Source organism: Delphinus delphis, chromosome 1, assembly GCF_949987515.2.
Source record: "Delphinus delphis chromosome 1, mDelDel1.2, whole genome shotgun sequence".
NCBI classification, from domain to species: domain Eukaryota; kingdom Metazoa; phylum Chordata; class Mammalia; order Artiodactyla; family Delphinidae; genus Delphinus; species Delphinus delphis.
The window spans coordinates 14,836,151-14,854,010 of NC_082683.1; the positions used below are offsets into that span (position 1 = coordinate 14,836,151).

A 17,860-nucleotide genomic window follows, 5' to 3' on the forward strand; every position below is an offset into this window, starting at 1 on the left:
CCAAGACTCTTAACTAGCTGCAGAGAAAAACAGCCCTGGATGGACCCCGTAAGGAGAAGAGTCAGAAGAGGATAATTAGGAAAGACTGGTGTCCTGGGAGTCAAATGAATAAAAGAGAAGGCGGAGACAAGAAGGATCAGGAAAGAGACAGCAGTTGTGTCCAATGCTGTACAGAGATCAAAAAGCGTCCACTTTATTTGGCAATAGGTGACTTTTTAAAAAAATATTTACTTATTTAGGCTGCGCCGGGTCTTAGTTGCTGCACGCGGGATCTTCCTTGCTGCATGAGGGATCTTTCCTTTTTAGTTGTTGCAGGAGGACACTTAGTTGCGGCATGCACGTGGGATCTAGCTCCCCGGCCACGGATCGAACTCCGCCCCCTGCAATGGAAGCGCGTCGTCTTACTCACTGGACCACCAGGGAAGTCCCCGCAATAGTTGACGTTTGCCAGAGCAATTTCTGTGTTGGTGGTGAAGGCGGGAGTTCCACTGCAATAAATGAGTGAACGAGGGAGGAGAAAAAGCCAAGATGAGTAAATGAATGAATAGATCCAGCGCTGTGCCCTCACTTGCCCTGGGAATTTCCAAGGCCAACGTCGGGAGTTGGTGTTGTCGAAGGACCTTCCAGACAGGGCTCTGGATGCCGCCTAGGAAACCTGTCTGCCTCGCAACCCTTAGGCGCGGCTCCAAGGTCAGGGTCACCTCTGGCCTCCAGGCAACCCGTCACCTTGACGACCAACTGAAAAAAACCGGAAAGTACGGAAGCTGTCAGATCATCTCGCGATATCTGGCGGGCCGTCGTCGGCCTTCCGGGCCTGGGAACGGAGGCGGCTCTCGCGATAGTTGCCTGGGGTTTGAGCGCGGGGCCCGACGGTCCGGAAAGCTGGGACTGCGGGTGGGGAACATGTCGGATTCGGAGCTCGGCAGGAAGTGGGACCGGTGCTTGGCGGATGCCGTCGTGAAGATAGGTAAGGGGTTCCTCGTCTCCGGCAGGCCCCAGCCGGAGCCGATAAGTTGGCTCAAGGCTCCGCTGACCCGGAGGGCGGAGGAGAAGCCCCGGGAGAGGTCAGGCCGTTTGGCCTGTTCCATCCCCTCAGGCCAGGGAGAGCTGTCCGGGCCCGGGCAGGAGGTCACTACGGCGGCTGGGGACGCGGACTCCAGGAGCCTGGGCGGCTGCCCGAGGTGGAAGGGGTGGAGAGGCAGCCCCGAGGAGGTGGGGGTCGGGTTGGCAGGTGGCAGGAGAGTTGGGGAGCTCTGCGAGTTGAAGCAGTATGCAGGGCGCAACCTTGGGCTGGAGGCTGGAAATTCTCCTCCCTCGTGTCACATCTCTCGCACGGGGCGTGCAGCTTGGCCTGGAGGCCACCTTCCTCCTCTGCTGAATCAAAAGTGCCCTCTAAGAAGGTCATCAGGAGCATTTTATAGATACTGTCAGGCTTTAACGTGAGTTGTTGTCATTCCCGAATTGTAACCTGGTTTATAGGCATCAGAGTAGTCTGGGGCCTGAAATCCGAGACATAGTGATGGTGATCTGGAAGTAGAATTGCCTTGGAAAGTAAGATAGTGATTGGTAACTTTTCAGCCCTTAGTGTAACTCGGTGTAGCCTTTTAACACGTGCTCAGGGACGACACAAAAATTATGAAGTCACTGCTTGGAGGGGAGAGGGAAAGAGGGAAACTCACTAAGTGCCAGACTCTGTGCTTGGTGTGCAACTTAATACATTATTTAATACAAGTCATGAAATTGAGAGTCAAGTGAAGGGATTTGCCCAGGGCCTAATCAATGACAAAGTTGGGAATTTAACCCAGGTTTTCTGGCTTCAAGTACCATACTTTTCTTCGATACTAATTTTTATTATCTAATTTTGATATTTTTGTATGGAAATCTTAAAAAAGTATTTAAGAGGATTTAGGATTGTGCCCTTGAATGAAAATATTGGAAAGGAAATAAAATTGTAAGGTCCATGAGAGCAGGGATGTTTTCTGGTTCATTCAGTGCTGTAGCCTCAGCTCCCAGAAGAGTGCTTAATAAAAAATGTTGAGAATGAGTCAGTAAATGAAGTAATTTATCACAGCTACCCCTTCATCCTCGAATTCACCACTTACCGGCTGTGTGATTTCGGGCAAGTTATCTAACCTCTCTGTGCCTGCTTACTCATTTGTAAATTGGCAAGAATATTGCTATCTCACAGAGTTGTTTTGAGGATTAAATGAGTGAGTTTATGTAGCGGCTTCCTTAACTATGAAATGGGGATAAAGAGATAGATTTACCTGAAAGGATTATGAAGACTGAAGGACAGAAAAGTACACAAGATACTTGCACAATGCCTGGCACTTACTATATATTCAGTAAATGGTGGTAGTAATAATTGTTAATATTGATACTGTGCCACTGCTGATCACCTGAGGCAGTAAGTAGTGTGTGTCATTCATGAGTGGGACATTGGTGGGGCATACACAGGTGGAATAATTAAATGAAGCATGGTGATATATGATTACAGATAAAAACTAAAATAAGTTATTTAGACTTTTTGCTGTAGAGCTATTATTATAAATCAAGTAAATGGAGTGGTGGGTTGAGGGAAGTGGGCCTTTAGTAGAGCTTTGGATAATGACTTGGACTTGGATAGTCAGGGAGAGTGGAAGAACTTGAGCAGAGGCTGGTTGAACTTTCATGGAGGAGGAATTGAAGCACGGAGAGGTTAAGTGGCTAGGAGTGGAGGAGCTGGGGTTAGACCCAGGCATTCTAATTTCAGCACCCCCCTACTCCCTAAACAAGGCTGGTTTGAGTGGAGTCAGAATTGTGGATTACCTTAGAGAGATTCTACTTTACCTTGAAGGCTTTTGAGTTGGCTTTGGCTTTTTCACATGCATGCTGCATGTTCAACACCTTTGTCTTAAAAATCTATTACTTCCTGCTCCCAGGGATCAGTAAGTCGAGGCTAGTAGGGAATCATGAGATGGTTTTTTTTTTTAGATGTTGGGGGTAGGAGTTTATTAATTAATTAATTTATTTTTGCTGTGTTGGATCTTCGTTTCTGTGCGAGGGCTTTCTCTAGTTGTGGCAAGCGGGGGCCACTCTTCATAGCGGTGCGCGGGCCTCTCACTATCGCGGCCTCTCATTGCGGAGCAGAGGCTCCAGACGTGCAGTCTCAGTAGTGGTGGCTCACGGGCCTAGTTGCTCCGCGGCATGTGGGATCCTCCCAGACCAGGGCTCGAACCCGTGTCCCCTGCATTAGCAGGCAGATTCTCAGCCGCTGCGCCACCAGGGAAGCCCGTGAGATGGTTTTAAGTAACAAATATGTACTGAGCTATGGGCCAGTCAGTGGGCAGATAGGGAAAGAGAAGGCATTTCAGTGCCCTCAACAGGGAACTTATGTGATGTAAATGGAATTTTGGTATGGTTGTCCTGGCAGTGTTTTATATAGAACAGATCAGGAGTAGAGGAGGCTAACAGTACTGTGAATGTGAAGTGATAAAAGTCTGAACTGTTAGACCAGAAAGGAATGGGTTTGAGAAACTTCAAACTTTATCCCTCATTTATAAAAAGGAGATAGTAATACCCACCTCCTGGGCTAGCACAGTGCCAAGTACATAGTAGGAACTCAATAAATGTATTTTCTTTATCTTCTCTCCAACTGGGTTAACTTTGCCTCATTTCATTTCTTATAAAGATGACTCCAAGGTTCGAACTTGGTTAAGTGGTGATGTCATTGATAGGAATTTGGAAGTAAAGCAGGAGGGGTGCATGTGCACCTCATTATACTAAGTTACATATAAGACTTAGTAACTGATCATGTGAGGTGGCAGGAGAGAGACTGTAGTGAGAAAAAGCTCATAATTTTGATTGTTTTTCTGCTTACATGGTTGAATCTGTTTGAGAATGATAATGAGGTTGAGAAGAAGTTTTTAATTTTGAGGGAGAAGCTGAGTTCAGATTTTGAGGGGGTTGTCCCTGAAGTAATGGACGTAGAGAAAGGGCATATGAGAAATGAAGCATGGAAGTGTAATTTTGTGGGACTTTCGTCTAAGAGGTATTTGAGACTATGGAATGAACACTTTTTTTTTTTTTGGGGGGCTGCCTTAGGTCTTAGTTGCGGCATGCAGGATCTTCCGTTGTAGCACGCGGGCTTCTCTCTAGTTGTGGCGCATGGGGTCTAGAGTCTGCGGGCTTAGTTGCCCCGTGGCATGTGGGATCTTAGTTACCCGACCAGGGATTGAACCTGCATCCCTTGCATTGGAAGGCAGATTCTAAACCACTGGATCACCAGGGAAGTCCCTGGAATGAACAGTCTTCTCTAGTGAGTGTGTTAGTTCCTATTCCTATAGGCAGTGAGGTTATAGAACTCTTTAGAAGTTATAGAACTCTTTAGAAGTTATAGAGGTTATAGAACTCTTTAGAAGCAAGCTTCTTTGGCTGCTTGCTTTTCTAGTACTTCAAAATGGAGGTGGAGACTCAGGAACGGCAGCCTGCCATAATAAGATAGAGGTTTTGTAGAAGATGTAGGCAGGGAGGAAGGGCCAAGGCAAGCTTTCAGCTGCATATTGATAATTTCATATTCTCTGGCTTCAGAGAGACTGAAGGGAGGTCAAGGTGAATGGACAGCTCCCCTGGTGAGCACTTCTCTGTTTGGCACCTTATAATTAAGTGTTTTCATTCTTTTCCCACCGATTTGCTGAAAAATGACTATTTTAATCGCTCATGTTTAGCCTAGATATTGTACAGCTGAGTTAAAGAGCCCTCATAAGCATGTACTTTAGACACAAGTTGTTTTAAAAATTGTACTTCAGGGATTTACTCTGAAGCTTGAGTAATGTTCTCATATGATTTTGTCCTATAGGAAGAGCTACGTTTATTTATAAATACCACCCCTCCTTTCCTATCATAGGGAAAGCAGTTCTATTTCTCCCATATTCTGGTTAAAAATATCTATTTATTTGTGTGTAATAGGAGTATGTGGGATAGAAGATTTCTAATATGGTTTGACCTGGTGTATAGAGCTCACTGACTCAAAGAAACAAAACAAAACACATGCCTCCCTGTAATAGGCACAATAGGCCATTGTTTGTTAAAAATGTTTCTCTCTTCTTTCACTTCTTGTTCCTTTCTTTTCCTTTCTTCCCCTCAGATTTTTCCTTTCTCCCTAGTTCATCCATAAGGTTTGAGACTAATGTCTTTAAAAAATAATAATAACATTGTTAGCATTTACGAAGTTCCTAGGTGTCCTATTTATTCTCCATCACATCACTAAATTCTTTTAAAGCTTTTTTTTAAAAATTAATTTATTTTATTTTATTTTATTTCTGGCTGTGTTGGGTCTTCTTTGCTGTGCGTCGTCTTTCTCTAGTTGCAGCGAGCGGGGGCTACTCTTTGTTGCTGTGCCTGGGCTTCTTGTTGTGGTGGCTTCTCTTGTTGCGGAGCACAGGCACTAGGCATGCGGGCTTCAGTAGTTGTGGCATGCGGGCTCAGTAGTTGTGGCTCACAGCCTCTAGAGCGCAGGCTCAGTAGTTGTGGTGTATGGGCTTAGTTGCTCTGTGGTATGTGGGACCTTCCCGGACCAGGGCTCGAACCTGTGTCCCCTGCACTGGCAGGCGTTTTTTTTGTTTTTTTTTGTTTTTAACACCTTTATTGGAGTATAATTCCTTTACAGTGGTGTGTTAGTTCCTGCTGTATCACAAAGTGAATCAGCTATACATATACATATATCCCCATATCTCCTCCCTCTTGCATCTCCCTCCCACCCTCCTTATCCCACCCCTCTAGGTGGTCACAGAGCACCGAGCTCATCTCCCTGTGCTATGTGGCTGCTTCCCACTAGCTGTCTATTTTACATTTGGTAGTGTATATATGTCCATGCCACTCTCCCACTTCATCCCAGCTTACCCTTCCCCCTCCCTGTGTCCTCAAGTCCATTCTCTACATCTGCATCTTTATTCCTATCCTGACCCTAGGTTCTTAGAACCATTTTTTTTTTTTAGATTCCATATATATGTGTTAGCATATGGTATTTGTTTTTCTCTTTCTGACTCACTTCACTCTGTGTGATGGTCTCTAGGTCCATTCACCTCACTACAAATAACTCAATTTTGTTTCTTTTTATGGCTGAGTAATATTCCATTGTATATATGTGCCACATCTCTATCATTCACCTGTCAGTGGACACTTAGGTTGCTTCCATGTCCTGGCTATTGTAAATAGTGCTGCAATGAACATTGTGGTACATGACTCTTTTTTTTTTCATGACTCTTTTTGAATTATGGTTTTCTCAGGGTAGATGGCAGGCAGATTTTGAACCACTGTGCCACCAGGGAAGCCCCACTAATTTTTCTTAATAGCTCTTATCACCATCTGGAATTTGCAATTTGTTTCTTTACTTGATTGTCCCTCCTCCCTAGAATGTAAACTTCGTGAGAACCAGAGACTGTTCTGTTCACTGTTGACCCCCAGCCCCTGGGATAGAGGAGGCATACAGTAACTATTGTTAAATGAATGATATGTGTTGCTGAGAATTTTGTAGACTCTCTGCTCAGCCTGTATCTCCTACTCAGTGTCTTTATTAACTGAATGAATTAGCATTTAAATTTTAAAAGTCCAAGTAGGGTACATTTCATGTGAATTTCTGCCAGTTCACACTTTGATCATGTGTCCTTGTACTCTTGGAACTTTTACCAACTTTTAATTTCATCTGGGCATGTAAATTATTGTCAGTAATCTTAATAATAAAGTAGTATTAGAAATATTTGGGAGTAGTCAACCAAGAAACATAAACCAGAGAGCACTTTTTTATTTAAACAAATAGAGCATGATGTTGGTTTAAGTGGTACTGCCAAAGCCTTATTGCAGGAAATTAAAAAGGAGTGAAGACTATTACGTTTTATGAATAGCATGTTCCATTAGTTTATGTGAATGCGTCATTAATGGCTTTTGCTAATTTTATGAATTTATTTTTGTTTTATCAGATTTATTTAATGCTCTGGTTTTCTTTCCCACTCTGCTCAAGGGCTGTGCCATTTATTGATATTTTCCTTGTACATACTGAGTAGTTAGTCTTGTGTGTACCCACATGAACAAGACACACATTCTTGCTAATGAGAATAGGAGGCATAGTATTGTGCTAACACAGGAGTCTTAATAGTTCTGGGACAGAGCTGATGCGCTCACCTTTGCTTGTCACTCAGACTGGATGGGAGGTTTTATCTATTTTCTGTTTCCCAGGGAAAATAAGATCCTAAGAGATGAGAAAATCAGAGTTTATGAGACTTATGGAGGTCCTTCCCTGCAATTTGAGAATATCTAAGCCCTGCGAGTGTAGGTCATAGAAGCATTGTCATTGCCCTTAGTTTTGTTTGTTTTTTTTGGTTTTTTTTTTGCGGTACGCAGGCCTCTCACTGCTGCGGCCTCTCCCGTTGCGGAGCACAGGCTCCGGATACGCAGGCCCAGCAGCCATGGCTCACGGGCCCAGCCGCTCCGCGGCATGTGGGATCCTCCCAGACCGGGGCACGAACCCGTGTCCCCTGCATCGGCAGGCGGACCCTCAACCACTGTGCCACCACGGAAGCCCTGTCGTTGCCCTTAGAGTGCTGTTACAACTCACTCTCGAATGCAGAAGGCCTGTGCTGGCAGGCTGTGACCTCATGACCAAGTTGATGTCTGTGTGGCAGAAGCTATGGCCCCAGATTTGCTGGAGGAAGCTTTGAGGAGAATCTCGTTCCAGTACTTTGTGGATTCATTTGGAGGCCTTGGGAATCCTTAATGTGAAAAAACTGTGAAATTGGCTATGTCCCTTCTCCCCCACATTTCACTCCCACTTTGAGACCAGAGTAAGGAATATCTAGTCTTTTTTTTTTAAATTTTAATTAATTTATTTTTGTCTGTGTTGGGTCTTAGTTGATGTGCGGGGGCTTTAGTTGCGGCGAGTGGGGGCTACTCTTCGTTGTGGTGCATGGGATTCTCATTGCGGTGGCTTCTCTTGTTGCAGAGCATGGGCTCTAGGTGCACGGGCTTCAGTAGTTGCAGCAGGCGGGCTCAGTATTTGTGGCTTGTGGGCTCTAGAGCGCAGGCTCAGTAGTTATGGCACACGGGCTTACTTGTTCCGCGGCATGTGGGGTCTTCCCGGACCAGGGCTCGAACCCATGTCCCCTGCATTGGCAGGTGGATTCTTAAGCACTGCGCCACCAGGGAAGTCCCAGGAATATCTAGTCTTAATAATACATGTATTGGCCAGAAAATCTAAAAGAGGAGAAAGAGATGTCATGGTTGGGAGAGGGGTTGACCAGTGCCGTGATACTTTCCTGAAGAAGGCTGTCCTTGCAGGCCAGGTGTGTTAAGCATGAGGAAAACTGCAAGCCATGGACATTTATAAGCAGCCACTAGAATGTATTCCATTAATGGACTGTGGTAGCATTCACATGCCTTTCCTTTTCTTTTGCCTGATTTTTTGCATTAGAAATAAATGTACCAATAATTACCTCTCTGTGCCTCAGTTTCCTCAACTATAAAATGGTAGTTGTTTACAAGTGATGATAAAGTGAGATAATCTCTGTACAGTGGTTAGTACATTACCTGTACTTGGTAAATACTAACTGCAGGCATGTGAATGAAGGATAGCAATCATAAGTTAAAATAACACATTTGCTCCTATCACGGGTATTGTGGGTGGTGTGGAAGTCCGACAATTGGTATTCCAGTTTTATATACATAGTAGTAATAATTAATGTATACTTCTCTAAGCAATTTAATACCAGGCATTGTGGAAATTTCGGGGGAGGGGTGGACAGATGAATAGGCACTGGGCCTACCCTTGAGGGGCTTACCTTCTTGAGGAATGTGAAAAGGAGGTGGAGACTTTGGAATTCCATCTTAGAGAATTCCATCTTAGGTGTTTAGTAGGTGGACCGGTGGAGGTCTGCATTTCAGGTCTCAGAAACTGTCCAGGCATCATCCCAGAGGAGAGAGAGACTTTGGCTCCTTCAGGGAGTGATGATAATGGCTACCATTTATTGAGCACTTATTATGTGCCAGACACTGTGCTAAGCATGTTACATTATCTCATTTAATCCTCATAGTCTTGAGGGGTATTTTCCCTCAATATTTTTTTTAAAATTGTGATAAAATACAAATAACAAAATTTACTGTTTTATGGGGGGGATAAATTAGGAGTTTGAGATTAACATATAGACACTACTATATATAAAATAGATGAACAACAAGGACCTACTGTATAGCACTGGGAACTATATTCAATATCTTGTAATAGCCTATAATGGAAAAGAACCTGAAAAAGTTTTATATATATATATGTATATATATACATACACACACACATATACATATATAAAACTGAATCACTTTGCTGTATACCCAAAACTAACACATTGTAAATCAACTATATTTCAATAAAATTTTTAAAATTTTAATTTAAATCATTTTTAAATTGACCATCTTAACCGTCTTTAGGTGTACCACTAAGTAGTATTAAATATGTTCACAGTGCTGTACACTCATTACCATCGTCTATCTCCATAACTCTTCATCTTGTAAAACTGAAACTCTGTACCCAGTTAATAACTCTCTACTCTTGCCCATACCTCCCAGCCCCTGACAACCACCACTCTACTTTCTGCCTCTGTGATTTTGACTACTCTTTTTTTTTTTTTTAACATCTTTATTGGGGTATAATTGCTTTACAATGGTGTGTTAGTTTCTGCTTTATAACAAAGTGAATCAGTCATACATAAACATATGTTCCCATATGTCTTCCCTCTTGCGTCTCCCTCCCTCCCACCCTCCCTATCCCACCCCTCCAGGCCGTCAAAAAGCACCGAGCCAATATCCCTGTGCCATGCGGCTGCTTCCCACTAGCTATCTACCCTACTACGTTTGTTAGTGTGTATATGCCCATGACTCTCCCTCGCCCTGTCACAGCTCACCCTTCCCCCTCTCCATAACCTCAAGTCCATTCTCTAGGAGGTCTGCGTCTTTATTCCTGCCTTACCCCTAGGTTCTTCATGACATTTTTTTTCCCTTAAATTCCATATATATGTGTTAGCATACGGTATTTGTCTTTTTCTTTCTGACTTACTTCACTCTGTATGACAGACTCTAGGTCTATCCACCTCATTACAAATAGCTCAATTTCGTTTCTTTTTATGGCTGAGTAATATTCCATTGTATATATGTGCCACATCTTCTTTATCCATTCATCCGATGATGGGCACTTAGGTTGTTTCCATCTCCGGGCTATTGTAAATAGAGCTGCAATGAACATTTTGGTACATGACTCTTTTTGAATTTTGGTTTTCTCAGGGTATATGCCCAGTAGTGGGATTGCTGGGTCATATGGTAGTTCTATTTGTAGTTTTTTAAGGAATTGACTACTCTTAAGTACCTCATGTAAGTAGAATCATACAGTATTTGTCTTTTTGAGATTGGCTTATTTCACTTTGTATAACGTCTTCAGGGTTTACTCTGTTTATTTTTTTATTTAGGCTGTGTTGGGTCTTCCTTGCTGAGCATGGGCTTTCTCTAGTTGCGGCTGGTGGAGGCTACTCTTTGTTGCGGTGCGCGGGCTTCTCATTGCAGTGGCTTCTCTTATTGTGGAGCATGGGCTCTAGGCCTGCGGGCTTCAGTAGTTGTGGCTTGCGGGGTCAGTAGTTGTGGCTCGCAGGTTCTACAGTGCAGGCTCAGTAGTTGTGGCACACAGGCTTAGTTGCTCTGCGGCATGTGGGATCTTCCCGGACCAGGGCTCGAACCCATGTCCCCTGCATTGGCAGGCAGATTCTTAACCCCTGTGCCACCAGGGAAGCCCGTTGTGGCTGTACCATTTTACATTCTTACTTATACTGCCCAAGAGTCGCAGTTTCTTCACATCCTCACCAACATTTGTTCTTTTCTTTTAAAAAAATTTTTTTAATAGTAGCCATCCTAATCAATGTAAGGTAATATCTCATTGTAACTTTGATTTGCATTTCTTTAATAATTAGTGATGTTCAGCGCATCTTTTCATATACTTATTGGCCATTTGTATATCTTCTTTGGAGAAATGTCAGTTCAAGTCCTTTGTCCATTTTTTTTTTTATCATTTATTTTTGGCTGCGTTGGGTCTTTGTTGCGCGCGGGCTTCCTCTAGTTGTGGCGAGCGGGGGCTACTCTTCTTTGGGGTGCGCGTGCTTCTCACTGTGGTGGCTTCTCTTGTTGTGGAGCATGGTCTCTAGGCGTGCGGGCTTCAGTAGTTGTGGCACGCAGGCTCAGTAGTTGTGGCTCACGGGCTTAGTTGCTCCACGGCATGTGGGATCTTCCTGGACCAGCATTTGAACCCGTGTCCCCTGCTTTGGCAGGCAGATTCTTAGCCGCTGTGCCACCAGGGAAGCCCCCTTTGTCCGTCTTTGAATTATTTTTGTTGTTGTTGCATTTAGGATTTCTCTTTATATTCTTTTTTAAAATATTTATTTATTTTTGGTTGCGTTGGGTCTTTGTTGCTGCGCATGGGCTTTCTCTAGTTGTGGCGAGCGGGGGCTACTCTTCGTTGCGGTGCGTGGGCTTCTCATTGCAGTGGCTTCTCTTGTTGCGGTCACAGGCTTCTAGGCGCGCAGGTTTCGGTAGTTGCAGCACACGGGCTCAGTAGTTGTGGCTCTCCGGCTCTAGAGCACAGGCTCAGTAGTTGTGGCACATGGGCTTAGTTGCTCTGCGGCATGTGGGATCTTCCCGGACCAGGGCTTGAACCCGTGTCCCCTGAATTGGCAGGCGGACTCTTAACCACTGTGCCACAAGGGAAGTCCCATGTCTATATATTCTTGATATTAATCCTTTATCGGATCTGTGATTTGCAAATATTTTCTCCCATGTATGTGGGATACCTTTTTGCTCTGCTGGTATTATCTTTTGGTGCACAAAATTAAAAAATTTTTATGAAGTCCAGTTTGTCAATTTTTTCTTTTGTTGACTGTGCTTTTGGTGTCTGAGCAGCAAAAATCTTGTTTCTCATCTACTCTCATAGTGACAGTACTTCTGATGGCAGATGTGTTGGTTTTCCACACCAAGATATTCTCTGACACCAGCTGGGTGCTCCATTACACAATTCAATTCTGACAATAACAGGATAGCACAGACCCTATGAGTTAAGGGCTTAGTCCCCTAAGACTCTCACTTCAGATGCCAATCAGAAGTCCAGATTGTTACCTACGCTTCTGACTGACTAGCTATGAATCAGAGGTTCCCATGATTTCCTCTTAGGGTTCAATAATTCGTTAGAATGGCTCACAGAGCTCAGGAAAGCAGTTTATTTAGTAGATTACCAGTTTATTACCAAGGCTACTAAAGAATATGAATGAACAGCCAGATGAAGAGATACATTTGGTGAGGGCCTGAAGGGTCCCAAGCGCAGGAGCTTCTGTTTCTGTGGAGGTGGGGTGCACCTCCCTCCTGGCATGTAGCCCTCCTGGCATGTAGATGTGTTCACCATCCTGGAAGCTCTCAGAACCCCATACTTTTGGGATTTTTTGGAAGCTTCATCATGAAGACACGATTAATCATTAACTCAATCTCCAGCCCCTCTCCCCTTCTTGGAGGATGGGGGATGAGGCTGAAAATTCCAAGCGTGACTTGGTCTTTCCGGTGATCAGCCCTCATCCTGAAGCTATGCAGGAGCCCATCAAGAGTCGCCTCATTAGAGTAAAAGACACGCCTATCACCCAGGAAGTTCTAAGGGATTTAAGAGCTCTCTGCCAGGAACTGGAGGCAGAGACCGATATATATATTTGTATGATTTCATATCCAAGAAATCATTGCCAAATCCAATGTGGTGATGTTTTTGCCCTGTGTTTCCTCTTAGAGTCTTATAGTCTTACAGGTTTTTGAGCTGTGTTCAGTTAATTTTTTTTTTTTTTTTTTTTTTTTTTGCGGTACGCGGGCCTCTCACTGTTGTGGCCTCTCCCGTTGTGGAGAACGGGGCTCCGGTAGCGCAGGCTCAGCGGCCATGGCTCACGGGCCCAGCCGCTCCGCGGCATGCGGGACCCTCCCGGACCAGGGCACGAACCTGCGTCCCCTACATCGGCAGGCGGACCCTCAACCACTGCGCCACCAGGGAAGCCCTATTCAGTTAATTTTTGTATATGGTGCCAGGTAAGGAGAGTCTGATTTCATTTGTTTTGCATGTGGATATCCAGTTTTCCCAGAACCATTTGTTGAAAAGACAGGCCTTTCCCCACTGAATGGTCTTGGCACCCTTGTCAAAAACCATTTGACCATATGTGCAAGGGTTTATTTCAGGGCTGTCTATTCCATTGGTCTATCTGTCTGTCTTTATGCCAGTACTACACTGTTTTTTTTTTTTGACCGTGCCGTGTGGTTTGAGAGATCTTAGTTCCCTGACCAGGGGTTGAACCCGGACCCACGGCAGTGAAAGCTCTGAGTTCTAACCACTGGACCACCAGGGAATTCCCAGTACTACATTGTTTTGATAACTGTAGCTTTGTAGTAAGTTTTGAAATCAGGAAATGTGTCTCTTGGTTTGTTCTTTTTCAAGATTATTTTGGCTATTCAGGGTCCCTTGAGATTCCATATGAATTTTAAGATGTGTTTTCTATTTCTGCAGAAAATATAGGATTTTGATAGGGATTGCATCGAATCTGTAGATCGCTTTGGATAGTATTGACATCTGGTAGCAAATAATATTCTATGGTATGGATAGACCACATTTTGTTTATCCATTTATCACAATTTATCGCACGTTGATGGACATTTAGGTTGTTTACGCTTTTTCGCTATTAGGAATAATGCTGCTGTGACCAAGTATACCAGTTTTTACACGGACATATGTTTTCATTTCTCTTGGGTATGTTCCTGGGAGTGGGATTACTGGATTGTATGGTTCTTGGTGTAGCATTGAGGAAAACCATTAAGTGTTAAGCTGAAGAGTGACGTGGTTGAATGTCTGATTTCAGAAAGATCCCTGAAGTATTATGGGAATGAATTGGAAAGGCCCAGAATAAGGGCAAGGGATGTATTAGTATATTATTGCAAAGTCATGTCATAAGTGAAATGATCAGGTTAGAGGAACCCAGAACTAAGATGGGGGCAGAAGGAGTGGAATGGAGACGGATGTAATGGTGACAGTACAGCAGTAATGTTTACAGAACTTGAAATGCAGGCTCATGAGCAGGAGTATTCAGGGTGATGTCAAACCTACATAAATGGAGAGTGGAATTGCGGTTGACAGGTAGGAGAGGCAGGAGGGGAGCCCAAGTAACATTTTGCAGTTTATTAATTTCTGAGATGTCTTGAGATTTGTCACTGGTTATATGCAGCTCTGTCAACAGAGATGAAAGTTAATGCTTTGCCATACATTCATCTTCATGAAAAGAAAGGGTTTGGCCTTGTGCCTTCCTTGCTAAGAAAGTAGGACAGTAAATGATTTAGCAGCTGACCTACCTTAGAATTAACCAGCAGGTTTTGTGTATTCATCCGCTAATCAATTACGTGTAGTTAAATTGATTGTTTAAGACCATTTTAATGTTAGAAAAATACTATACCGGTCAACTAATCTATAACAAAGAAGGCAAGGATATACAATGGAGAAAAGACAGTCTCTTCAATAAGTGGTGCTGGGAAAACTGGACAGCTACATGTTAAAGAATGAAATTAGAACACTCTCTAACACCGTACACAAAAATAAACTCAAAATGGATTAGAGACCTAAATGTAAGACAGGACACTATAAAACACTTAGAGAAAAACATAGGAGGAACACTCTTTGACATAAATCACAGCAAGATCTTTTTTGACCCACCTCCTAGAGTAATGGAAATAAAAATAAACACAAATGGGACCTAATGAAACTTAAAAACTTTTGCAAAGCAAAGGAAACTACAAGCAAGACAAAAAGGCAACCCTCAGAATGGGAGAAAATATTTGCAAACGAATCAACGGACAAAGGATTAATCTCCAAAATATATAAGCAGCTCAAGCAGCTCAATATTAAAAAACAAACAACCCAATCAAAAAATGGGCAGAAGACCTAAATAGACATTTCTCAAAGAAGACATATAGATGGCCAAGAAGCACGTGAAAAGCTGCACAACTGCTCAACATCACTAATTATTAGAGAAATGCAAATAAAAACTACAGTGAGGTATCGCCTCACACCAGTTAGAATGGTCATCATCAGAAAGTCTACAAACAACAAATGCTGGAGAGGGTGTGGAGAAAAGGGAATCCTCTTGTACTGTTTGTGGGAATGTAAATTGATACAGCCACTATGGAGGTTCCTTAAAAAACTAAAACTAGAATTACCATATGACCCAGCAATCCCACTACTGGGCATATACCCAGAGAAAACCATAATTCAAAAGGACACATGCGGGACTTCCATGGTGGCGCGGTGATTAAGAATCCGCCTGCCAATGCAAGGGACATAGGTTCGATCCCTGGTCTGGGAAGATCCCACATGCCACGGAACAGCTAAACCCGTGCACCACGACTACTGAGCCTGCGCTCTGGAGCCTGTGAGCCACAACTACTGAGCCCACGTGCCACAACTACTGAAGCCCGTGCACCTAGAGCCCGTGCTCCACAACAAGAGAAACCACTGCATTGAGAAGCCCGCGCACCGCAACTAAGAGTAGCCCCTGCTCACTGCAACTAGAGAAAGCCCGCGCACAGCAATGAAGACCCAATGCAGCCAAAAATAAAAAAACAAAAAGACACATGCACCCCAATGTTCACTGCAGCACTATTTACAATAGCCAGGTCATGGAAGCAACCTAAATGCCCATTGACAGACTAATGGATAGAGAAGATGTGGTACATATATACAGTGGAATATTACTCAACCATAAAAAGGAATGAAATTGGGTCATTTGTAGAGGTGTGGATGGATCTAGAGACTGTCATACAGAGTGAAGTAAGTCAGAAAGAGAAAAACAAATATCGTATATTAACACACATATGTGGAACCTAGAAAAATGGTACAGATGAACCGGTTTGCAGGGCAGAAATAGAGACACAGATGTAGAGAACAAACGTATGGACACCACGTGGGGAAAGTGGCGGGGGTGTCGTGGTATGAATTGGGAGGTTGGTATTGACATGTATACACTAATATGTATAAAATAGATAACTAGTAAGAACCTGCTGTATAAAAAAGAAATAAAGTAAAATTCAAAAATTCAAAAAACAATACTATACTGAAAGAGGCCATTGAATAGTCATGGAAAAAGAAAGCAAATTACTGTTTTTCTTTAAGTATCAGTTCATCTGATAAATGTGGGTTACCACAAAGTATTGGTGGCTCACCAAAAAGTGCCTTTTGGTAGCCTGTGTTTGCAAACTGATACCTCTCCATTTCATGGAGTGATATCAATTAGGCTAAACTAAAATACTTCAAAGGTTTTTGGTTGTTTATAGGTTTGGGTTTCAAATTAGTACATGTTAATTGTTGAATTAGTAGCCGTATTTTGTTTGTTATGTGTATTTATAAACAATGTTTGGGAGCAGAAATCCTTTTTCCATTTGCGGCAGCAATATGAATAATGGAACATTGTGATCTTCCTAGAGGAGAATTTTCTGTTAGTATTGTAGAATAATGTAATTAGGCACTATACGGAACTTGAAAACATATTTAAATTTTTGTTTTGGCTGTGGTTTTATGCTTTCCTAAAATGTGGCCTGAAACAGTTTATTAGTAAATACGCTGAATTACTTTTTCTGGCAAGTGCATTTCAGTGTTGAATCCAAGGGAAAATACAAATATTTACTTATAAAAGTCATTTGGTGTGGTAATTTTTTACCATGGCCATTGACCCACTAGTGAAATGTTAGGGCATTGCTAGATTGGATCCTGTTTATTTAAAGGCCAAGAGAGGGAAAGAGAGAGGAAGTTAACATTAATTGAATACCTGTTATGTGCCACCCTATTTGGCACAGTAATATATTATCCCTTTTTTACTCTACTAGCAATTCAGTGAGGAAGTTTATATTATCTCTTTTTCAGCAAGAAAAATAATGCTCAAAGATACTTGTAGAAATTGAGAAGTTCATTTAAAAATCCACATGAAAATGTAAACAATCCAGAACAAAGTGATTTTTTTTTTTTGGCTGTGCCCTGAGGCACGCGGGATCTTAGTTCCCCAACCAGGGATCGAACCCTTGCCCCCTGCAGTGGAAGCGCAGCGCCTTAACCACTGAACTGCCAGGGAAGTCCCCAAAGCAATTTTTTAAAAGAAAAACAAAGTTGGAAGACTAACATTACCTGATTTCAAGACTTACTGTAAAGCTTCAGTAAACAAGACAGTGTGGTGTTGGAGAAGGGATACACGTATAAATCGGTGAGATTGGCTAGTGTCTAGAAATAGACCCATAAATATATTGTCAATTCATTTTTGACAAAGATGCCAAAGCAGTTTAATGGGGAAAGGAAAATCTTTTCAAGAAATTGTGCTAGAATAACTGGGTATCCATAGAGAGAAAAAAAATGAACCTCATTATCATACATAAAAATACATATCATACATAAGAATTAACTTGAAGAATCACAGACATGTAAAAGCTAAAACTAAATATTTCTAAAAGAAAGCATAGGAGAAAAATCTTTGTGACCTTGAGTTCAAAAAGATTCCTTAAAGAAAAAAGATTTCTTAGGTCACAGAAAGCAAAATCACAAAGAAAAAAATTGATATGCTGGATTTGATCAAAATTTAAAACTTGCTCTTTGAAAGACACCATTAAGAGAACAAAAAAAGGCAAGCCACAGAATGGGAGAGAATATTTGCAATACATATATCTGATAAAGGACTTGTTTCCAGAATAAAGAATTTTAAAATTTCATCATAAGAAGACAATCCGTCTAAGAAAATTGGTAAAATGTTTG

At 42.6% G+C, this 17,860-nt stretch overlaps 1 protein-coding gene across 1 annotated transcript in view; it reads left to right on the forward strand.

The window, feature by feature from the left end:
• The first annotated feature begins 826 nt into the window (after positions 1 to 826).
• Positions 827 to 17,860, forward strand: part of MICOS10 (mitochondrial contact site and cristae organizing system subunit 10) — a 36,720-nt gene continuing 19,686 nt past the window's right edge. Inside the window, exon 1 of the mRNA XM_060015402.1 lies at positions 827 to 967. Within this exon, the coding sequence (XP_059871385.1) occupies positions 904 to 967 (64 nt within the window). The 5' untranslated portion in view covers positions 827 to 903. The remainder of the gene's footprint in view (positions 968 to 17,860) is intronic.